At 50.0% G+C, this 17,233-nt stretch overlaps 1 protein-coding gene across 3 annotated transcripts; it reads right to left on the bottom strand.

The window, feature by feature from the left end:
• Positions 1–1,091: 1,091 nt before the first annotated feature.
• LYRM9 (LYR motif containing 9) lies at positions 1,092–16,350 on the bottom strand. Of its 3 annotated transcripts, XR_006271698.1 has the most exons (5): positions 6,887–7,018; positions 5,909–6,051; positions 4,146–4,238; positions 3,025–3,269; positions 1,092–2,630 (listed from the first exon to the last, which is right to left on the bottom strand). XR_006271698.1 is itself a non-coding variant. In XM_043480085.1 (4 exons), exons 2-4 carry the CDS (start codon positions 6,032–6,034, stop codon positions 3,252–3,254), a joined length of 237 nt encoding a protein of 78 aa, XP_043336020.1. In that variant the 5' UTR covers positions 6,035–6,051; positions 16,285–16,350; the 3' UTR covers positions 1,092–3,251. The 3 variants fall into 3 exon arrangements, 2 of the variants coding, with proteins under 2 accessions (XP_043336020.1, XP_043336011.1); XM_043480085.1 differs by lacking the exon at positions 6,887–7,018 and adding an exon at positions 16,285–16,350 and having other exon boundaries at positions 1,092–3,269; XM_043480076.1 differs by having other exon boundaries at positions 1,092–3,269.
• Positions 16,351–17,233: the final 883 nt, after the last annotated feature.

Genomic DNA, 17,233 nt, shown 5'->3' with positions numbered 1-17,233 from the left:
GGGGCATGCTCTTGAGAAGGCACTTAGCTTCATTCAAGGTCGTGCTCAGTCGTTTCAGTTGTGTCCAACTCTCAGCAACCCCATAGACTGTAGCCCACCAGGCTTCCCTGTCCATTGGGACTCTCCAGGCAAGAATACTGGAGTGGGTTGCCATGCCCTCCTCCAGGAGATCTTCCCAACCTAGGGATAGAACCCTCATCTCTTGTCTCCTGCACTGGCAGGCAGGGTCTTCACCACTAGTGCCATCAAGATCAGGTTTCTCCAAACCATCAGAATCTCTCTTTCTACCTCCTAACTGCTACCAATGGCTGTCAATACCATGGAGACACAGCATCTGTGGAGAGAGTGGATCTTTTCTCATTGACATCTGGGGAGGTATGCTGTTCTCGTTCAGCTTTGAGCAATGAATGCACAAGAGAAGCTTCATTAGACCTCTGAAACTGACTAGGGCTCATAACCTTGAGGTTGGCTGAGCCTGAGACTGCTATGCCTGTTCATTTCAGCCCCTGGACCAAAGCAGGCCTCTTGAATCACCAGTCTCACCTGCTCCCATTCCCAAACAAATGTGGGTTTTCTTACCCCCGCTGCTGACCTCCCTCCTGCCCTGTTCATGCTGTTATCTGGTACCCTTGTCCCTTCCAATTAGATTCCTCACCCTCCTCAGCACCCTAACCTATTCGTGCCATATGTCCTTGCTCATATGTCTCCTCCTATCTGGCATGCTCTTCTTGCCTCTCTTATTCACCTGAAAAAAACATTCTTTCCTCTATGAAGACTGAGCTTAAGCATGACTTCTTCTACGAAGGTGTTTTTTGCTTCCCCTCACATCATGTCTTTCAAGATTTTCTTCATGTTAAATGTTGAATGCAAAGCAGATGACACTGGTTCTTTAAAAAAAAAAAAATGAATACAATCTTAGGCAAAGTAACAAAGCCATGGTATCAAGAAAGGAGGTAAAAATCCTCTTAGTATTCTGGTTTATTCAGATTACACAGAGACAGTGATCTTCAAGTGCAGTCCATGGACTCCATGTACAATCCAAGGAATCCCTAAAATCCTTTCAGGAGATTCTCGAAGTGAAAACTACTTCCATAATAGTATTAAGACTTTATTTGAGCATCAGTGATACGAACACACACACATACACACATACCAGTGGTTGGCCAAGAAATAATCACCACCTCCCAGCATCCCCCATTATTAGAAAGCAATAAACACTCCAACAAAAGAGGCATATCAGTTTGCCTGGATTATCATTCTTCCATTCAACAAATGCTTAAAGTTCACCACTTGGGCAGCAGGCACACAGCTGGCCCAGAAGATTTTGCACTGACCAGCATATGGCCCCTGCCCTCAAGGGGTTCACTCTCAGAAAGGAGACAATTACATAAAGAGATGGCTGCAAAACCGTCTCTTTAGTCCAGTGTCTCAACCACACAGAAGAGCGTGGGACTTCCTGAGCAAGTGGTGCTATTCCAAGCCTTTGGTGAAACTGTCCGTCTGCCAGGCAGCCCCTGCCACTCCCTCACCCCAAGTTAGCAAAGGCGGCCCGCCCGTGGTCCCCTCTTCTGACAGCAGGTTTCCCACTGGAGCAGATCCCACCTGGAAGAGAGATGCCTCAACCTTCATGCAAGTTCTGAAATTTTATCTTTATCTAGGACCATACATTTCAATTAATGAATTAAAACATGAAAGAATGATCCCTCCTGGCAGCTTTCTGTCTGCCTGCCTCTAACCCTCAACATCGAACATGACAGCACACAGTAGGGAACATACACCAGAGCGCTGATGTATTTACTTCATGATCTGCTGATCAGCTGAGCGCACATGGGTGTATCTGAGTTACTGTAAGTCACGTGATTGCAAGCTCATCCTCTGGCTGGGAGTCCTCGGGGGACACTCACCACTGGTGTGGTCTCTCTTTGCATCTTCTGGCTGCTCCGCCCACTCCAGCCGGTCACCCTGATGTTCCCTGCTCGCCCTCCCCCCTGCCTCCCTCTCACCCTCCTTTCCCTCTGCCCCTACTGCTGTCCTTCCCCTCTTAAATCTAGAGGGTTTGGTACATTCACAGACCCAACTTAGTCATTTTGTGACCTTGAAAGGGGGCTCAATCTCTTGAAAAGGAGCTCCCTTCTCCCTGGCTCCCCAGGCCGGGTCCTGGGTGAAGCACTTGGCATACATTAGGGCTTATGACTGCTCATTGCGGCCCCGTGAGGTAGGTACGGTCATTACTGCCTGGATAGATGGGGAAACTGGGACTGAAGGAGGCGAGGTAAGTTACCCGAAAGCACTCTGTGTGGAGTTGGGACGTGACCCAGGTCTGCCTTCTCCACAGACTTCAGGCTCACGACGACCCTCACGACTGCTTGCTTGCTCCTCCTCCCTCTCCTTCTAAGATGGAGCCAAAGTAGGCAAGAGCTGGTCACACAGATCACGGGTTCACTGCAGCCTGAACACATCGGCGTCTACTGCAGATGCCCGGGCGTTTTTCGTTTCGACACTCTGAGACACGACAGATCCCACGAAGACAAAGACCAGGGCTTCTGTCTCTCTGGGCTGGGAGGATCGGTGTCAGAAGAGCAGCTGCTGGGCAGACCGCTGGGCACAGTGCAACTGTGAGGGCTCAGGGCCTGGGGTGACAAGCAGGGACAGGACAAGCCCACAGAGAACTAAGAGCTGATGTTGCGGGAGCCAGAGAGATGCGTGAGCACCACGAGGGTGTCAGAGGCCGGCTTCCTCAGAAGGACATTTACTGGCCACCACATACCATGTCCTGTGTCAGGCTCTTTGATTTCATCTTATCTAATCCTAATGAAGGAAGAACTGGACTTGAAGCCAATACCCTCGAAAAGCCACCGAGCTGAGCTTCAAATCTAGATCAGCCTGATTGTAAAGCCCATGCCCTGTCCTCTGCACAGGCTGTTGTGTGAGGGGATACCAACTCTGCCTCTCAAAGGATGACGTCCAGAGTAAATGAATCACTTTCAGAGCAAAGTGAGAAAACACCTTCTCCCCAAAGCTCACCTCATCACCAGCTGGAAAAGCAAATGTGAAGGACGCTGGGGACACCAGTGTGGCAAGAAGCGCAGTCTGAGCAAATAACAAGCTTCTCCTATTGCTGATTTCCTGCTCCCAGCCAACCAGGCCAATGGATATCCCAGCATGGCTGCTGCTGCTGCTAGGGCCGGGCGAAGCGAGGGCTCTCCATGTCAGCGTCGCCAAGTCAGCTGCACTCTTTACACCCTGGAGTCTCAGTTTTGTTTTTTATACTGTAAGACAGAGCGATCATTAGGAGTGGGTGAGGGAAACCGGAAGGGAAGGGAGGACCCGGGAAATCCTGATAACTGTGGTCACTAGGCCTCAGTCACCTCCTGCAGGGGCTTCCTAGAGGCAGTAGCACCTTGTCAGCAGGCACCAGACAGTCAAGTCTCTAGTTGGTACCCATGGAAAAGGAAGCTGATGGAGTTGGGGAGAGAGGACAAGAACGACACCGGGAACACTCGAACTGAAAACTGTGGTCGGTCCAGCCTTCACTTCAAGCTGAGTCTTATTCGGAGGGGAAAAAAGAATCTCAGGTTCTAGAAGACAACAGTCAGAAACCATCTGGTCTTATCCCTGAGTTTGAAAAACAAATCCTAGACCCCACACCTGGAGGATCTGATTCAGAAGGACAGGAAAGTGGGGTGTGCTCCAGCTCTCAGGCTGTTCTAATACCAAAGTGTGAGGACCAGCAAGCCTGTCTATATTCTGACTCCCTTCCTGCCGCCACCAAAACAGATACTTGAATGTTTCCTCAGTAACACGGCCTCACCCAGCCAGCTTTCCTCTCTGAGCCGTCACAAGGCTGCTGTCGGTTTTGGCACTGTTGTTGCCTGGAAGACTCTTCCGTCTTCCTGTAGCCCCATCTTAGCTTATTCAGCACTGTTTGCCTTTAGGGACTGAGGATGTGCACCCCTTTGCAGAAACTGCAACCGGAAGGAAATCTGCCATCCCCTTTAGTCTTCTGGAGGAGGGGAGCTGCTGGTCAGGGGCAGGGGAAAACACTCATCAGTCTCAACTGTGGGGCTGGGGCGACCCCTAGTGGTCACGGAGATTATAGCCCTCAACTCCCAACTTGCAGGTGGAAACAGGAGCCAAGGGCTTACTTTGTTCAGGATCCAGTCGGCATCTTCAATGGCTCTCTTAATAATCTGCTGGATCCTCTCAGGGTTGTCCTCATCCGAATGAACCCGGAAACTCTGGGGGTTTAAGTATAAGACACAATGACTTGGTAAAAATCAGGACTGGCCGCTTCAGAGCTCCAGTCAAGGGCCAGGCATGTGGTGGGCATGGGGTCCTTGGCATTGCTCTTACTCTTCCACACAGTTTTGTTTTGTTTTTTTTCACACACAGTTACGACAAACCTGCCCTGAAGTGAGCAAACAGGCTCCAAAACTCTAACTCGCCACTAGGCAATGGCAGCAGCATCTGAATCCTGGACTGTCTGACTACACAGCCTGTGCTCCTACCAGCAGGGCAGCCGTGAAAGGGAAGACTGGCCCCGAGTTACCCCCGAATCAAGCTAGGTCCAAAGGTTATCAGGCAGCAGGGGCCTAAGGACGCTTCCATCTCTCTGCTGCTCCCAGGAAGCCTACTGTCAGCAGGCTGAGCTTGCTGCATGCCTTCTCCCTGGGGAAGAACAGAGTTTCTCTTGGTCCCTGTTGGAAAGTCAGGCAGGGAAGGAAGGGGAATGGGGAGGGGGGCTTTGGAAAATCCAGCCAGGCCCAAAGTGGCGCAGTGTGGGTCTGCTGTTTGCCTTGGCCAGATGTTCCCCTTTGAGTAGCAACATGAGACTCAGGTCCACTGGTGTTGCACTCGTGGCCCTTCAAAAGAACTGGTTACTTCCTCTGACCTGCCACTCTCAATCCCACGTCCTCCTACTTATCTTCAGGAGCAACTCAAATGCTCACCTCTAGGAAGTCCTCTCCGATTCCCTCAGACAGTTAATTGCTCCTTCTCCATATTTCCACAGCTCTCTGTTGCTGCCTTTTTTTTTTACTTTCAACATCATATTTGTATACATTTTAGTTTTTAACTTTTTATTTGGAAATAATTTCTAATCTACAGAAAAGCTGTAAGAATAATATGAAAGAATTCTCTACTGGAAACACCAACTGTTAATATTTTGCCACATTTGCTTTATCATTCTCTATACGGGTTTGTATAAAAATCTGAGAAAGCATTTAAACGTTGCAGGTATCATGCCCTTCATCCTTGAATACTTCAGACGTGTAAACACAGGCATTCTCGTACTTGACCACAGTAATCAAAATGAGAAACACTGACATAGTACTATTATCTAATCTACAGTTCATATTTCAACTTCATGAATTTCCCAGTAATCTTTATCATCGTTTTTTCTGGTCCGGGATCCAATCTGGGATCACTCCTGACACTTAGTTGTCACGTCTCTTTAGTCCCCTTTAAATCAGAGTAGCCGTCTGCCTTTGTGTTTCATGACATTGACGTGTTTGGTGTGCACAGGCCATTAAGTGGTAGATGGTCACTTAGTCTGGGTTACCTAATGTTTCCTCATGATTAAATTCAGGTTGTGCATTATTGGCAGAAATGCCTGTCAAAATGATGTTATGTCTCACACTCAATTTTAATTATCCATTCAGCTGTCTTATTCAAGCCTTGGCACAGAGTTGGTGTGCCCAGATGATGCATTCTGTTTCCTAAACAGAAACTAGAGAGGAGCTGGGCTGGCCAGCACTGCTTTCCGGTAGCTCTTACCCAAATGCCACCACCCCACACCATCACCACCTGAAAGACCAGCCCTGCCCACTGCCACTGGCCCCCAACCCTGTGACGGCCCCACCACAGGAAGCCCCACCCCCACCCCAAGCCCAGCGTACCCTGCTCCCACCTGCCTGACGGCATGCTTATAATGCTCCTGGATGCCCTCGGTTGGCAGCTGCCGGCAACAGCGCAGCAGGTATCGGTAGAGCTGCAGTGGCGTCTGGACGAGCTCTGCCCCCGGTAGTGGGGCCATCCGCCAGACCTCAGTCCCTGGAAAACACAGAGCATCACTTCTAGGCATCCAGCCAATACTTTGCCCTGGCCCCCAGTTTCCAGCACTCTGCGAAGCAGGCGTATTTGATCCAGTGTGGATGGAGGCCAGATCCCCATGGAACCGAGCCCCTGAGCTCAGGCTGGGCATCAGCCCTGCAGGAGGCTCAGCCCCGAGCAGACCCGCAAGGACAAAGGTGGGAGGCACAGCCGCATCCTGTGGTCTTTCTTCTGGAGACTGACAAGCAAGAAGACCCTGCATCACAATCACGGAGAAACCAGCTGACTTCAGGAGGATGAAGCGGAGAGTGGAGATGCCCGGAGGTCTGAGCCTCGCTAATCAAAGTGTGGTCCTAGACGGGCAGCACTGACATCACCAGCAGCTAATGAGAAACCCAATCTCACCTGAAAACAACCAGGCCTGCAATTTAACGAGATGCGCACAGGATCCTGCCTGGACCGCGACCACAGCATCTTGCCTGGTGTCCCTGCCTGAAGCCTGTCATTCCCCAGCCGCCGCCACACTGACGCCAGGATGAGCTCTGGAACCAATGTGCTGGGCTCACTCCACTGTCAGAGGCAAGGATCTTCTCCGAGATCCCCTGAGCCATCAAGTAGGTAACCTCTTATGCCTATGCACACACGGCCCCCTTAGCCTGGAGCTCCCTTCCCCATCTCCTCCCCCTTAGGCACCGTGCTTGTCCTTCCAGGGCCAGCTCAGTGTTGCTTCCTCCAGGAAGCCCTTTATGACTGTCCCTTGCTTGGTTGCGTGAGGGGGCTGCAGTGCCCTGTTTCTGAAGCTGTTATAGCACTTCCCACACTGCTGGGGACTCACCTGCTGCCAGGCCTCCAGAGCCTGGCCCAGGCCCCAACATTTCACTTCGTGCCCTGTTTGTTGAACTGGATTGAAAAGAATCTGTTATCTTCTCTGCAAAGATTTCCCCTCTTAGAGAGACGCTCACTGTGTTCCAAATGCAGGAGCTAAAAGACCAAGATTAAGTAGTTGGCCTTGGTTTAAAAGTAACATATAAAAAAGACAGACAACCTGCACCCCCTCTAAAAAATAAAGAACCAGGATAGGAAATTTAATCTGTCTTAAACTAGGAGAGGAAACTTACTAAGGAGCTAAACTAGGAGAGGAAAGTAAAGAAGAGTTAAACTATGAGAGGAAACTTAGTAAGGAACTAGTTTCAGAGGCTCTTTCATTCCATTTCCAGCATATTATCTTCCTGGTAACAATGTCTGTCCGTCTCCACAGCTAAATTTGCCAACTGCTCCTTGTATTTTAGCCTCTCACTCTCACACTGGGGTGGGCTCATGGCCGCTGACCCCCATCACCCATCGTCCCACTTGGTAACATCCGGGGATGAGCCACTGGGGCTCCACCCTTCCAGGTCTCCGCCCCCAAGGTCTGGGCGGGGCTCCACTCCAGGCCTGACCATTCAGAGCCCTTCATCTACATGGTCGCTGGAATTGGCTCACAGATGGGCACGTGACAAGCTGGTCCAGCCAGAGCAGATCTCACTGCCTCTGCAGGGGTGCTCCACTCTAGACTTGAGGCTGAGAGGACTTCACCCTCAAAGAAGCCATCTTGCCTCCTCTAGAAGCCTGAGACTGAAGCGACAGGGCAGAGGGCAGAGCTGAGACCCTGAGTGACACCAGGTGTGAAAAAGTCACCTGAGCCCAAACACCATGTACCTGAAGGTAGTCCCACCCCTAGATTTGGGTTTGTTGTTTTGTCACTTGCAACCAAGAGAGTCCTGACTGATGGAGAGATCCAGCCCTCCCACATTCTGCGTCCCCAGTGAGCTCCGACGGCTCCAGCTCTAAGGAAGACTGCAAACAGGGCAGGGCGCAACCTGCCAGGCCAACTAGCCACACTTCAGCGCAGCAGAGAGGGCAACCACATATGGTGGGGCAAAGGCTTTCAAGGGCCACCCACAGAAGACATATCATCGAAATCCCCAACCTGATGGGCAGGGCAGACTCCCTGGACAGGCTTCCCCAATCTATATAAAGTGCTAATCAAACATTGTAAAATGCTAGTCGTGTAACAGATGGTTACCATCTGCAGTCTTTAAAATTAACACTTGGAGAGAATGCAACTTTGTTTAAAAACTCAATACTTAGAAACCAACCCAGCAAGTATGGGCGGGAGATTATTTTCAGCTCAATTATAATACTTAGTCATTCTCATAATAACGAGCAGAGAATGCCTGTGTGGGTCCACTCAGAAGAGTTTAAAATGCTTTAATTTAATTTAAAGCATGGGTTTGCTATTATTTAAGGCGCAAGGAACTTCATATCACCATTGCCAAACCTGTAGTCAAACCCTGTGGCTAGGAACGCTTACTTCTCATATCCTGCTCTTTGAATTTGACCTTAGCCTCTACCTTGGCTCCCTGCCTCATCGGAGACACCTCTGTCTTCCCAAAGCCATCACAGAGACAGCCCACCTTCTCTTCAATCCCCACACCACTGGTCTGTGTGTGTGCGTGCACATTAGTCCCTCAGTCGTGTCCAACTCTTTGTGACCCCATGGACTATAGCCAGTCAGGCTCCTGTGTATGGAATTCTCCAGGCAGGAATACTGAAGTGGGTAGCCATTCCCTTCTCCAGGGGATCTTCTTGACCTAGGGATGGAACCCAGGTCTCCTGCATTGCAGGAAGATTCTTTACTACTGAGCCACCAGGGAAGCCCACCACTGGTCTCTAAATCCTAACAAATTCTACCTCTGGACACCCCCTCAAATCTGTCCCCTCCTATTTCTGCTGCATAGGCTTGGCTCAGACTCATATCACAGCTCAGGCAGACACCTGCGAGAGTTCCCAACAATCTACTGTCTGCCAATTTATTCTGCAATCAACAGCCAGGGTGAATCTTTCCAGACACACATCACAGCAAGTCATGCAAAGCCCCTGATGTCCACTCCAGCCCCATCACTCATGACAACTTTTCCCAAAACATGGGACAAAGATGAAAATATTTTAAGCAGTATATGGACCAACATCCTTTTATTGTCATACTTTGATATTTATTTTCACGTGTAATAAGAAAAAAGTTCCATAATCTTATGGGTATCACAGCTCAAAACAGTTTAAAAACTGAACGGGCAGAAAAGTGATTTTTAAAAATATATCAAGCAAGTGAGAATGCAGTTGAAAATCTGGATATGCCAAGAGTCATGAAGGTGGTACTGAACTTTGAAAAAGCACTGGTCTATAGAATAAATTCCATACTGCCTTCCTCCCAGACCCGCTCTTGATCTGGCCCCTTCCCACCACCCCTCAACACATCACCCACGACTCGCTGAGTCCAGGCAAACGTGAGCTCTCTTGGCACCCTGCAGACAGCCGGTCACAAAGAGCTGGACAGAGCTGAGCGACCCAGCACACATGAGCACAGCCCCCGGGCACGAACCACGTGAGCATCTGCCACCCCTGGAAACAGGGTCCTGAGGAGCGTCACAAAGAGCCGGAAGAGAGTTCATGCACTGCTACGTGGGTCTGAATCAGCCTCTTCCTGCTTTGAACTTTTCTGAAAGATCCTGTTGCCTGACCTTCCAGAAATGTCTAGATCCTTGCCCAGTTCTCCAGCTTTTCCCTTGATTCTCAGAGCTTCTAACACTCTTTCAATAATTTCCTTTTGGTTAATTCCTCCTACCCCTCTTACCCCCACATGGAATGAGACTCACTTCCTTATCTGTTTGCCCACGGAATAACCTTCTGCTTTCTTGTCCATCTCCCTGCCCAGCCAAACCCCACAAGGGCAAGGACTGTGTCAGGCCCGCCACCTCGGCGCCTCTGCCCAGGCCAGCCCTGGGCACCCAGTGGACTCCTCCATCAGTGCTTGCTGACTGAAGAACCTCAAAATCCAAGCACTCCCCAAGCTTGAGAAAACAGCAGCTCAAGCCTCCTCGCTGCCTTCTCGATCCAAAGGTAAGAGATGGTCCTGTGCGCCTGCCCACTATAAAGTGAGGACCGCTGCTGTCCGCACGATCCTCCATGCCTCGGTACTTCTGGGCATCACCTCTGGCAGAAACACCCTACTTTTCCACCCAGATACTCCAGGCTTCTTCCAGCTTCCAGCTCATCCGCAGGAACTCTCGCAGGCCACCGACGCCACCTACTTCACTGAGTCTAGAGAGGCCCTCAGACCAGAGTATCCTCAACTCCCCTCCACCACAAAATCCATCTTCACCTGAGACCCAACCAAGACGCTAAGCATGGTGCAGGTTATTTTACAACTACCCCCTGATGAAAAGCATTATCATCCCCACTTTGCAGATGTGGAAACTGAGGCTGAACAGTGGGCTGACATGCCCACAAACACACAACCAGTGAGCAGCGGAGCTGGGTTGTGGGCTCTGGCTCCAGCTCCAGCGCCCCAACATCCCTAAGTTCTCGGACGAAAGGAGGCCTTTCCTTTTCCAAGGACTCCTTAGGCCTGGATTAACCCAACATCCTTCTCAACCGTTGCCTCTTCAATCTCTCCCTATGCTCAGCCAGACTGAGCCTCTGAAAACAAAACTCTCATCTTTGAGCCCACTGCTTGATATCTTTACATGGCATCCACAGAACAAACCCAAGGGTCTCGAGTATGTGTGTATTTGTGGTGGAGTGGGGTGTTGAAGATGTTCCCCAATCAACCCCCTATCTCTACCCCATCTGCAACCAAATCCCCACACACTTTCCACTCTTCCCAGCTCTACCCTCTCTGTCCCTCCCACCGTGCCTGGCATGCAGTGGCTACTCAACAGAGGGGTGTCTAGAGTGAATCCTCCCTCTCCCCTACAACTGTCAGGCCACTTGTCTGCCCCCGAGTACTGACTGAGTAGAACTGTGAAGCATGTGGGCCCCAAACCATGGTAAGGCTGATGTGAGGATTAAATAAGAGACACATGTGCCTGGTTTATGACAGTGGCTCACGGAATATGACCTCCCTCTCCCAGGCCCTGCTCTGACCCTGGAGGAGCAGTAAAAGAAAAGAGAGTAAGTCAAGATGTCCTTTTCACGCTTCTATCTGAAAGAACCTGCCTGCCAATGCAGGAGACACAAGAGATGCGGGTTCAATCCCTGGGCTGGGAAGATCCCCTCGACGGCAAAAGAGCAACCCACTCCAGTCTTCTGGTCTGAAAAATTCCATGGATAAGAGGAGCCTGGTGGGCCACAGTCCATGAGGTTGCCAAGAGTTGGACACAACTGAGCACACATGTCCACAATAGGAATGGCCTGCTAAAGGAAGCCTTTGGTGCAAAGTGAGATCAAGAGAGATTTGTGGGTTTCATCGACTCAGTAAGCTCTCTATACATCAGAAAGGAAGAAAAAAATAGACGTTTTTTCCTTTTAAATCAAACCACAGGTCAGGTGAAATTTATTTAGCTTTTTCCCAAATCAGAAGTGAGTTCTGGTTACTCATCCTACAGCCTTTAATGAATTAGAAACTTACAAAAACACCCGAAGTAGCAGGCTCATGGGAAAAGGTGTCAACTTGAATGAATAGAAATAGTGCAAAGTAGGTCACCCTTCAAAACCAGGATGCCAGAGCCCTGAACGCGACCTCCGCACACGGGCTGTCAAAAAATCTCTTCTTACTGGCGGGGAGTCACCCAGTTTTTCTCCCTCAACTCCTTCCCTCTCAGCAGTGCACTGAAGTCCTTTCACTTCAGAGCTGAGATCTGCTCTGGAAAATTTTACTCACTGTTCTGAGCTCTGCCTTTTGGAGCTAAAGTCTCCCTAACCTACTGCCAAGTCCAGACTGTCAGTATTCAAGGTCAGTTATCCCAGACCCCCAGCCTTATCGTTTCTGAGATAAGCAAGCTAAAAGTGCTGTAACCCCCATCTCACCCACCCTCCTCTCTCTGGACACACCCCCTCATTATCCATCTCACTCTTTTTTTTTTTTTTTAATTAATTTATTTATTTTTTTCAGTGGGTTTTGTCATACATTGACATGAATCAGCAATAGATTTACACGTATTCCCCATCCCGATCCCCCCTCCCCCCTCCCTCTCCACCCGATTCCTCTGGGTCTTCCCAGTGCACACTCTTAAACATACTCCAGAGGGAAAAACCACAGTTTGTGTTCTGACCAGGTCCATGGGCACTGGAGCTCATGGGGGCAATTCCCAGCTCCTCTACCTGGGAATCCAAGGAATGCAGCCCAGACTGCCTTCTCTGCTCCAGCCCTCATATGGCCCTGGCATTTGACTCAAAGGAACTTTTTCCCCATGAACTATGCTTAAGTCTGTTTCCCAATCTTATATTTTATTAATTCAGTCCAGAGTCACAATCTGCCACAATCTCTGGGGTACCAGATCCTGTCTGTTATTCAATTCAATTCACCACAACAAAAGCAAAGAAGCAATCACATACGAGTCACAAATGGGGTACAAAGAGACAGTAACTTCAAGAAGCTCTGCAGCCACCCCTGCAAGGCACCCGTTCGGAGCCTCTAGCCCATGTGTGACTCTGGACTCAGCCCTCAGAGCACAGAGGTGGACACCTGGCAGGTTCCCTGGCTCTCCCACCCAAGCCTCTGCACAGCTGACGGCGTGTCTTACCACCTACCATTCAGGGAGTGACTAGCGTGTGCCAGGGGGGTGCTGAGAGCTTTACATGTGTTCTCTCATGTATCCTCAGAACGGCCTTATGGACTGGGTATCATTAGCCCCATTTTATAGACAGGGAAACAGCAACTCTAGACATAAGCAACTTGCTAGAGGCCATATAGCTAGTACATGGTCAGGTGAGGAATCAAACCTAGGCCTATTTTATTCCAAAGTCCATGCCCTTACCTGCTCCTAACACCACCTATGTCCATATCTAAGACACTCACAAATGTTGTCCAGATCAGGGCTAAGGACCCCAACTGAGAACTCTCCCCAGGGCTCGTCAAGACCAGGTCCCAGCATCCATGGAAGCACTTGACTATACTATGTCCAGTTCCTGTTTCTCGACCTTCTCCATAAACCCTTGTTCCATGCTTTTCAGAAGCCCAAGACCCTCATCTATGGCTTCCCCCTGCATACAGACGAAAACACAAGTCCCAAGACTAATGTCACTTACACAACCAAAGGAGTAACCAGAGATACCAAAACAAAACAAAAAAGCTCCTAGGAAACTCTGAAGAGTTTATGGACTCTTCAAAAGAGGATGACAGAATACAGGAGAATGAGACAGAATAAAGAAAAAGAATGAAAATAAAGTCACAAAGGGAATTTCCTGGGAGCCGCACGGCATCACCATCAGAGATGCTGAAAAATAGGGCTTCGGCCCCGTTTAACCCCACTGTCTCTTTCCCTAACCTGTGCCCTGACAAAAAGACACCTAAAAATAAATTGGGGAAAAAGCCATACATTAAAAAAGAAAGAATGGAACTACAGAAAATAATCAGAAATTATGCCCCACTGAGCACAGATACAAGCTAAATTAAGCCTGAACAACCCATTGTTTAAATATGCAATTATTCTTCGGGATGAGGAAAGTCGCAATACAGGAACAGAATGGTTCTGCTCCCAATTGCAGGGCTCCAGCTTGCATGCACATTCTCTTAAGTTAGAAATGGAACAACCCTTGCTCCTCCAGTCTCTCTTCACATGGTCAAGGCTCCAATCCCATGTTCCACCCTTGAGCCTTGCAGCCTCCGTAGACACTACCTCTGTTTCCAGCTTTGGAACAGTGCCTCCTAATCAGACTCCTTCCAGTCTGGCCCCCACAGTGCCACCCACGGACACATCCTACAAAAAACACACCCTTCACCAGCCTCTGTGGAATGTTCTTTATTCAAGTCTGGTTGGATGAAGTCTGTTTCCATCTTCTCTCATGAAACTCACCTTCTCTGATCTTCTGCCTCCTCCTCTATAAACTGGACAACGGATTATGTACATCACTGGGGGATTTGCAAAGATCACACAAACTCACATCAGTACAGTGCCTAGGCCAGGGGCTGGCACCATTGTATACTTGGACATCTTAGCCTTTCCTACTCTACCCAGCTACCTGTGATCCTAGATGTCTGTGAGCTTCTGGGGGACAGAGACTCTACTGTATTAGTCACCCCTCCATAGTCAACAGTGCCCGGGAACATAACAAAATCTCAATAAATGTGTACTAATGGAGTCTCACTTACCAGAGAGGAACTAAAGGCAGGAGGAGGGGACTGTCCTGAAGACATGAAGCCAGCAGGTGGCAGAGCTGGGCCTCAAACTCGGGTCCTCGGGCTCTGAATCCTCAGCTCTATTACATGTGCTGTCTCAAAGGATCTCGAACATCACATTTGGAGGCCCAAACCACCCTGGGCCTTCATGTGTTAGAGGTCAACCTGGTGAGGTCATCCCCCAAAAGCAAACCAGAAACATCATCCAAAAGGTAAACACACTGGTTGCAGAGCAGAGCCACCAGCAACCTGAGCTGAATCTAGTGATATCAGACTGCTTTGTGCCAATGGCTTTGCCCGCACAGGCCACCACAGTCTATCCGAGGGTCAAAGAAGGAAACTGGCACAGCTACCAGATGTCAGATACTGGGCTGGGTATTTCAAAGGGGCTACTTAAACGGAGGCTCAAGGTCACACAGAAGAACCTGGTGAGAGCCATAGCTGGGCTTCTCTCTTCTTAACTCAAGCTCTTTCTACACACACCAGGGCTTGTCTCCAAGGGCTCCTAGTTTACCGTTTTCCTCTCCTGCTCCTCCGCCTTCTGGCCTCCTTGCTGGCCTTCACATACCTAACCACTCTTCAGGGCACCCACGTGGCTCACCCGCCTGTGTATCCAGGTCTCACCTGAGACCTTCTCTGACCACACTGCAGTCCCGCCTTCTCTGCTCCACAGCATTCTTCTCTTTGTACTCATCCCCTCTGGAGTGTAAGCTCCACAAGAGCAGGGAGTTAATTTTGTTCATGGCTGTGTCCTGAGCACAGTGTGTGTGCTGAAACAGTCATCAAGCACCGATAAAGTGCTAGATGCTGGAGTTACAGAAACAATCAAGGTGACCCTTCACCCCAAGAAATTTACACATTAACAGAGGATAAAAAAAAAAAAAAAAAACACCCAGTATTAGCTAAATACTACAGATGGTGCAGGCTTCCCCAGTGGCTCAGACAGTCAAGAATCTACCTGTAATGCAGGACATCCAGGTTCGATCCCTGGATTGGGTAGATACCCTGGAGGACGGCATGGCAACCCACTCCAGTATTCTTGCCTGGAGAATCCCATGGACAGAGGAGCCTGCAGGATACAGTCCATAGGGTCACAAAGAACTGGACATACTGAATGAAGCGACTGGGCATGCCCAGGTGGTGCAGGGGTCAAGAATCCCCCTGCCAATGCTGGAGACTCAAGAAATGTGGGTGAGATCTCGGCGTTGGGAAGAGCCCCCTGGAGAAGGAAATGGCAACCCACTCCAGTACTCTTGCCTGGAAAATTGCATGGACAGAGCTGCCTGGTGGGTTACAGTCCATGAGGTCGCAAAGAGAGGGACACGACTGAGCACGCACACACACACACACACACCACGAAGTGGAATTCACGTCCCGAGGACTGGCACACGGGGTCCCTCACCCAGTCAAGGGTCAGAGAAGGTTTCTTGAGAAAGGGACATTAAATCTGAGGGACAAGGAGAGTGTGGCTGGGTGAAGGCAGAGAGAGCGGCCTGAGCCCTGTGACTAAACTAAAAAGACACTGAGATGTTCACTTTAACGGGGTGAACTGCATGCCGTGTAAAAACAAAAGGAAAGGTTAACTCCCAAGGGCTCAGGAGTTCCGGCCATGGACTCGATCTGTTAGGCAGTAGAGTAGATGAAGGTGACTCGAGGTAAGCGCGCTCACAGGGTGCTGCGAGCACTCGGGCCGCGCAGGGCCAAGACTGCTTTTAAAAAATTGACAAACCGAGGCCCGACAGGTACATTTCACAGCAGGCCCGGCGCCCGCAGACCCCTGGGCTCCTCGTGGCGCCCCCAAGCGCCCTCCCCGAAGTCCTGGGCCTTCTCCCCCGACCCCTGGCCCTCAGCCAGCCCCGCGAGGCCTGCGGCGTGTCCATGGAGCCGCACTCCGGAGGACACGGCTCTCTGGAGGCCAGAGGGTCGAGAGAGCGGCGCTGAGTCTTCCACAGGCCGCGCCAGGTCGAGTACACCCCGAAGCCTCCTAACTGCAGTCCATCCCTGCCGTCCCAGGTGGCTCGGATCCCCGCGCGACCGCCCACACTCCCGCCCTCGGCCTGCGCAGAGCCGCTCACCCGCCTCCGCCGGGGAACATTCGCCTCGGACGCGGCGGCCAAGAGTGCGCCTGCGCCCCCCGGCCGCTGAAGCACCGCCCCCGCCAGGCGACTGTTTGCGGAGCGCCCTCTTCCGGGCGCGCGCGGGACTTGGCGTCTGTTAATGAGGGAGCTGTATTGCGTGCCCTTTTCCCTGATCCGAGCCACCCTCTTGAAAAAAGAAAGCTGTCCAACTAACAGCCTTCTTCTCGGAGAAGGAAATAGCAACCCACTCCAGGATTCTTGCCTAGGAGAGCCCATGGACAGAGGAGCCTGGCGGGCTACCGTCCATGGGGTCTCAAAGAGTTGGACAGTTGACTGAGCAACAGCCTTCTTGAAACACCCACTGTTCCTTTTGGCTTTTGCCACCTCAGAGACAGGGCTCCCCCCATTTTCCTGAATATGAATTGCTACTAAAATATGAAGAGTGTTCAAGATCTGTGAAAAGGCTTGCAGGCGGACTTTTCCTAAGCCACTGGTGTTGATGACGGAATTATATTTGGATGGGAAGCTGCGTATTGAGTCATTTCATCAAATTACAGTCCCATAACACCTGTCAAAAGAATAAATATGACAGTAATAGTCATGCTTCCTTTCAGACCCATCTATAATTATAATTGAGGAAAAGAATACAGAATTTAAACTCATAGCGACTGCCAGTATCTTTCTTTGAAAATGAAATAATGCTGTTTTATTAAATAGGCTCTCCCTGCTCTCTAATGTTTAGAGCTAAAGTGCTTCTCTGAATTGATTTAAATACAAGTTTTATATCCTGAAAGAAATAAAGATGAGTCTTTATCTTAAGACAAACCCGCTGTTCAATGATGCTGCTGATCTTCTCTCAGCTGATGCCGAAAAGGGAGTTAGGTTGTTAGTGGGTAATATTGCTTCTGTTCACATCTCCGTTCTCTAGGGCTTTTTAAACCTATTT

This window comes from Cervus canadensis, chromosome 1 (genome assembly GCF_019320065.1).
Source record: "Cervus canadensis isolate Bull #8, Minnesota chromosome 1, ASM1932006v1, whole genome shotgun sequence".
NCBI classification, from domain to species: domain Eukaryota; kingdom Metazoa; phylum Chordata; class Mammalia; order Artiodactyla; family Cervidae; genus Cervus; species Cervus canadensis.
This window is presented reverse-complemented; position numbering and strand designations above follow the sequence as displayed.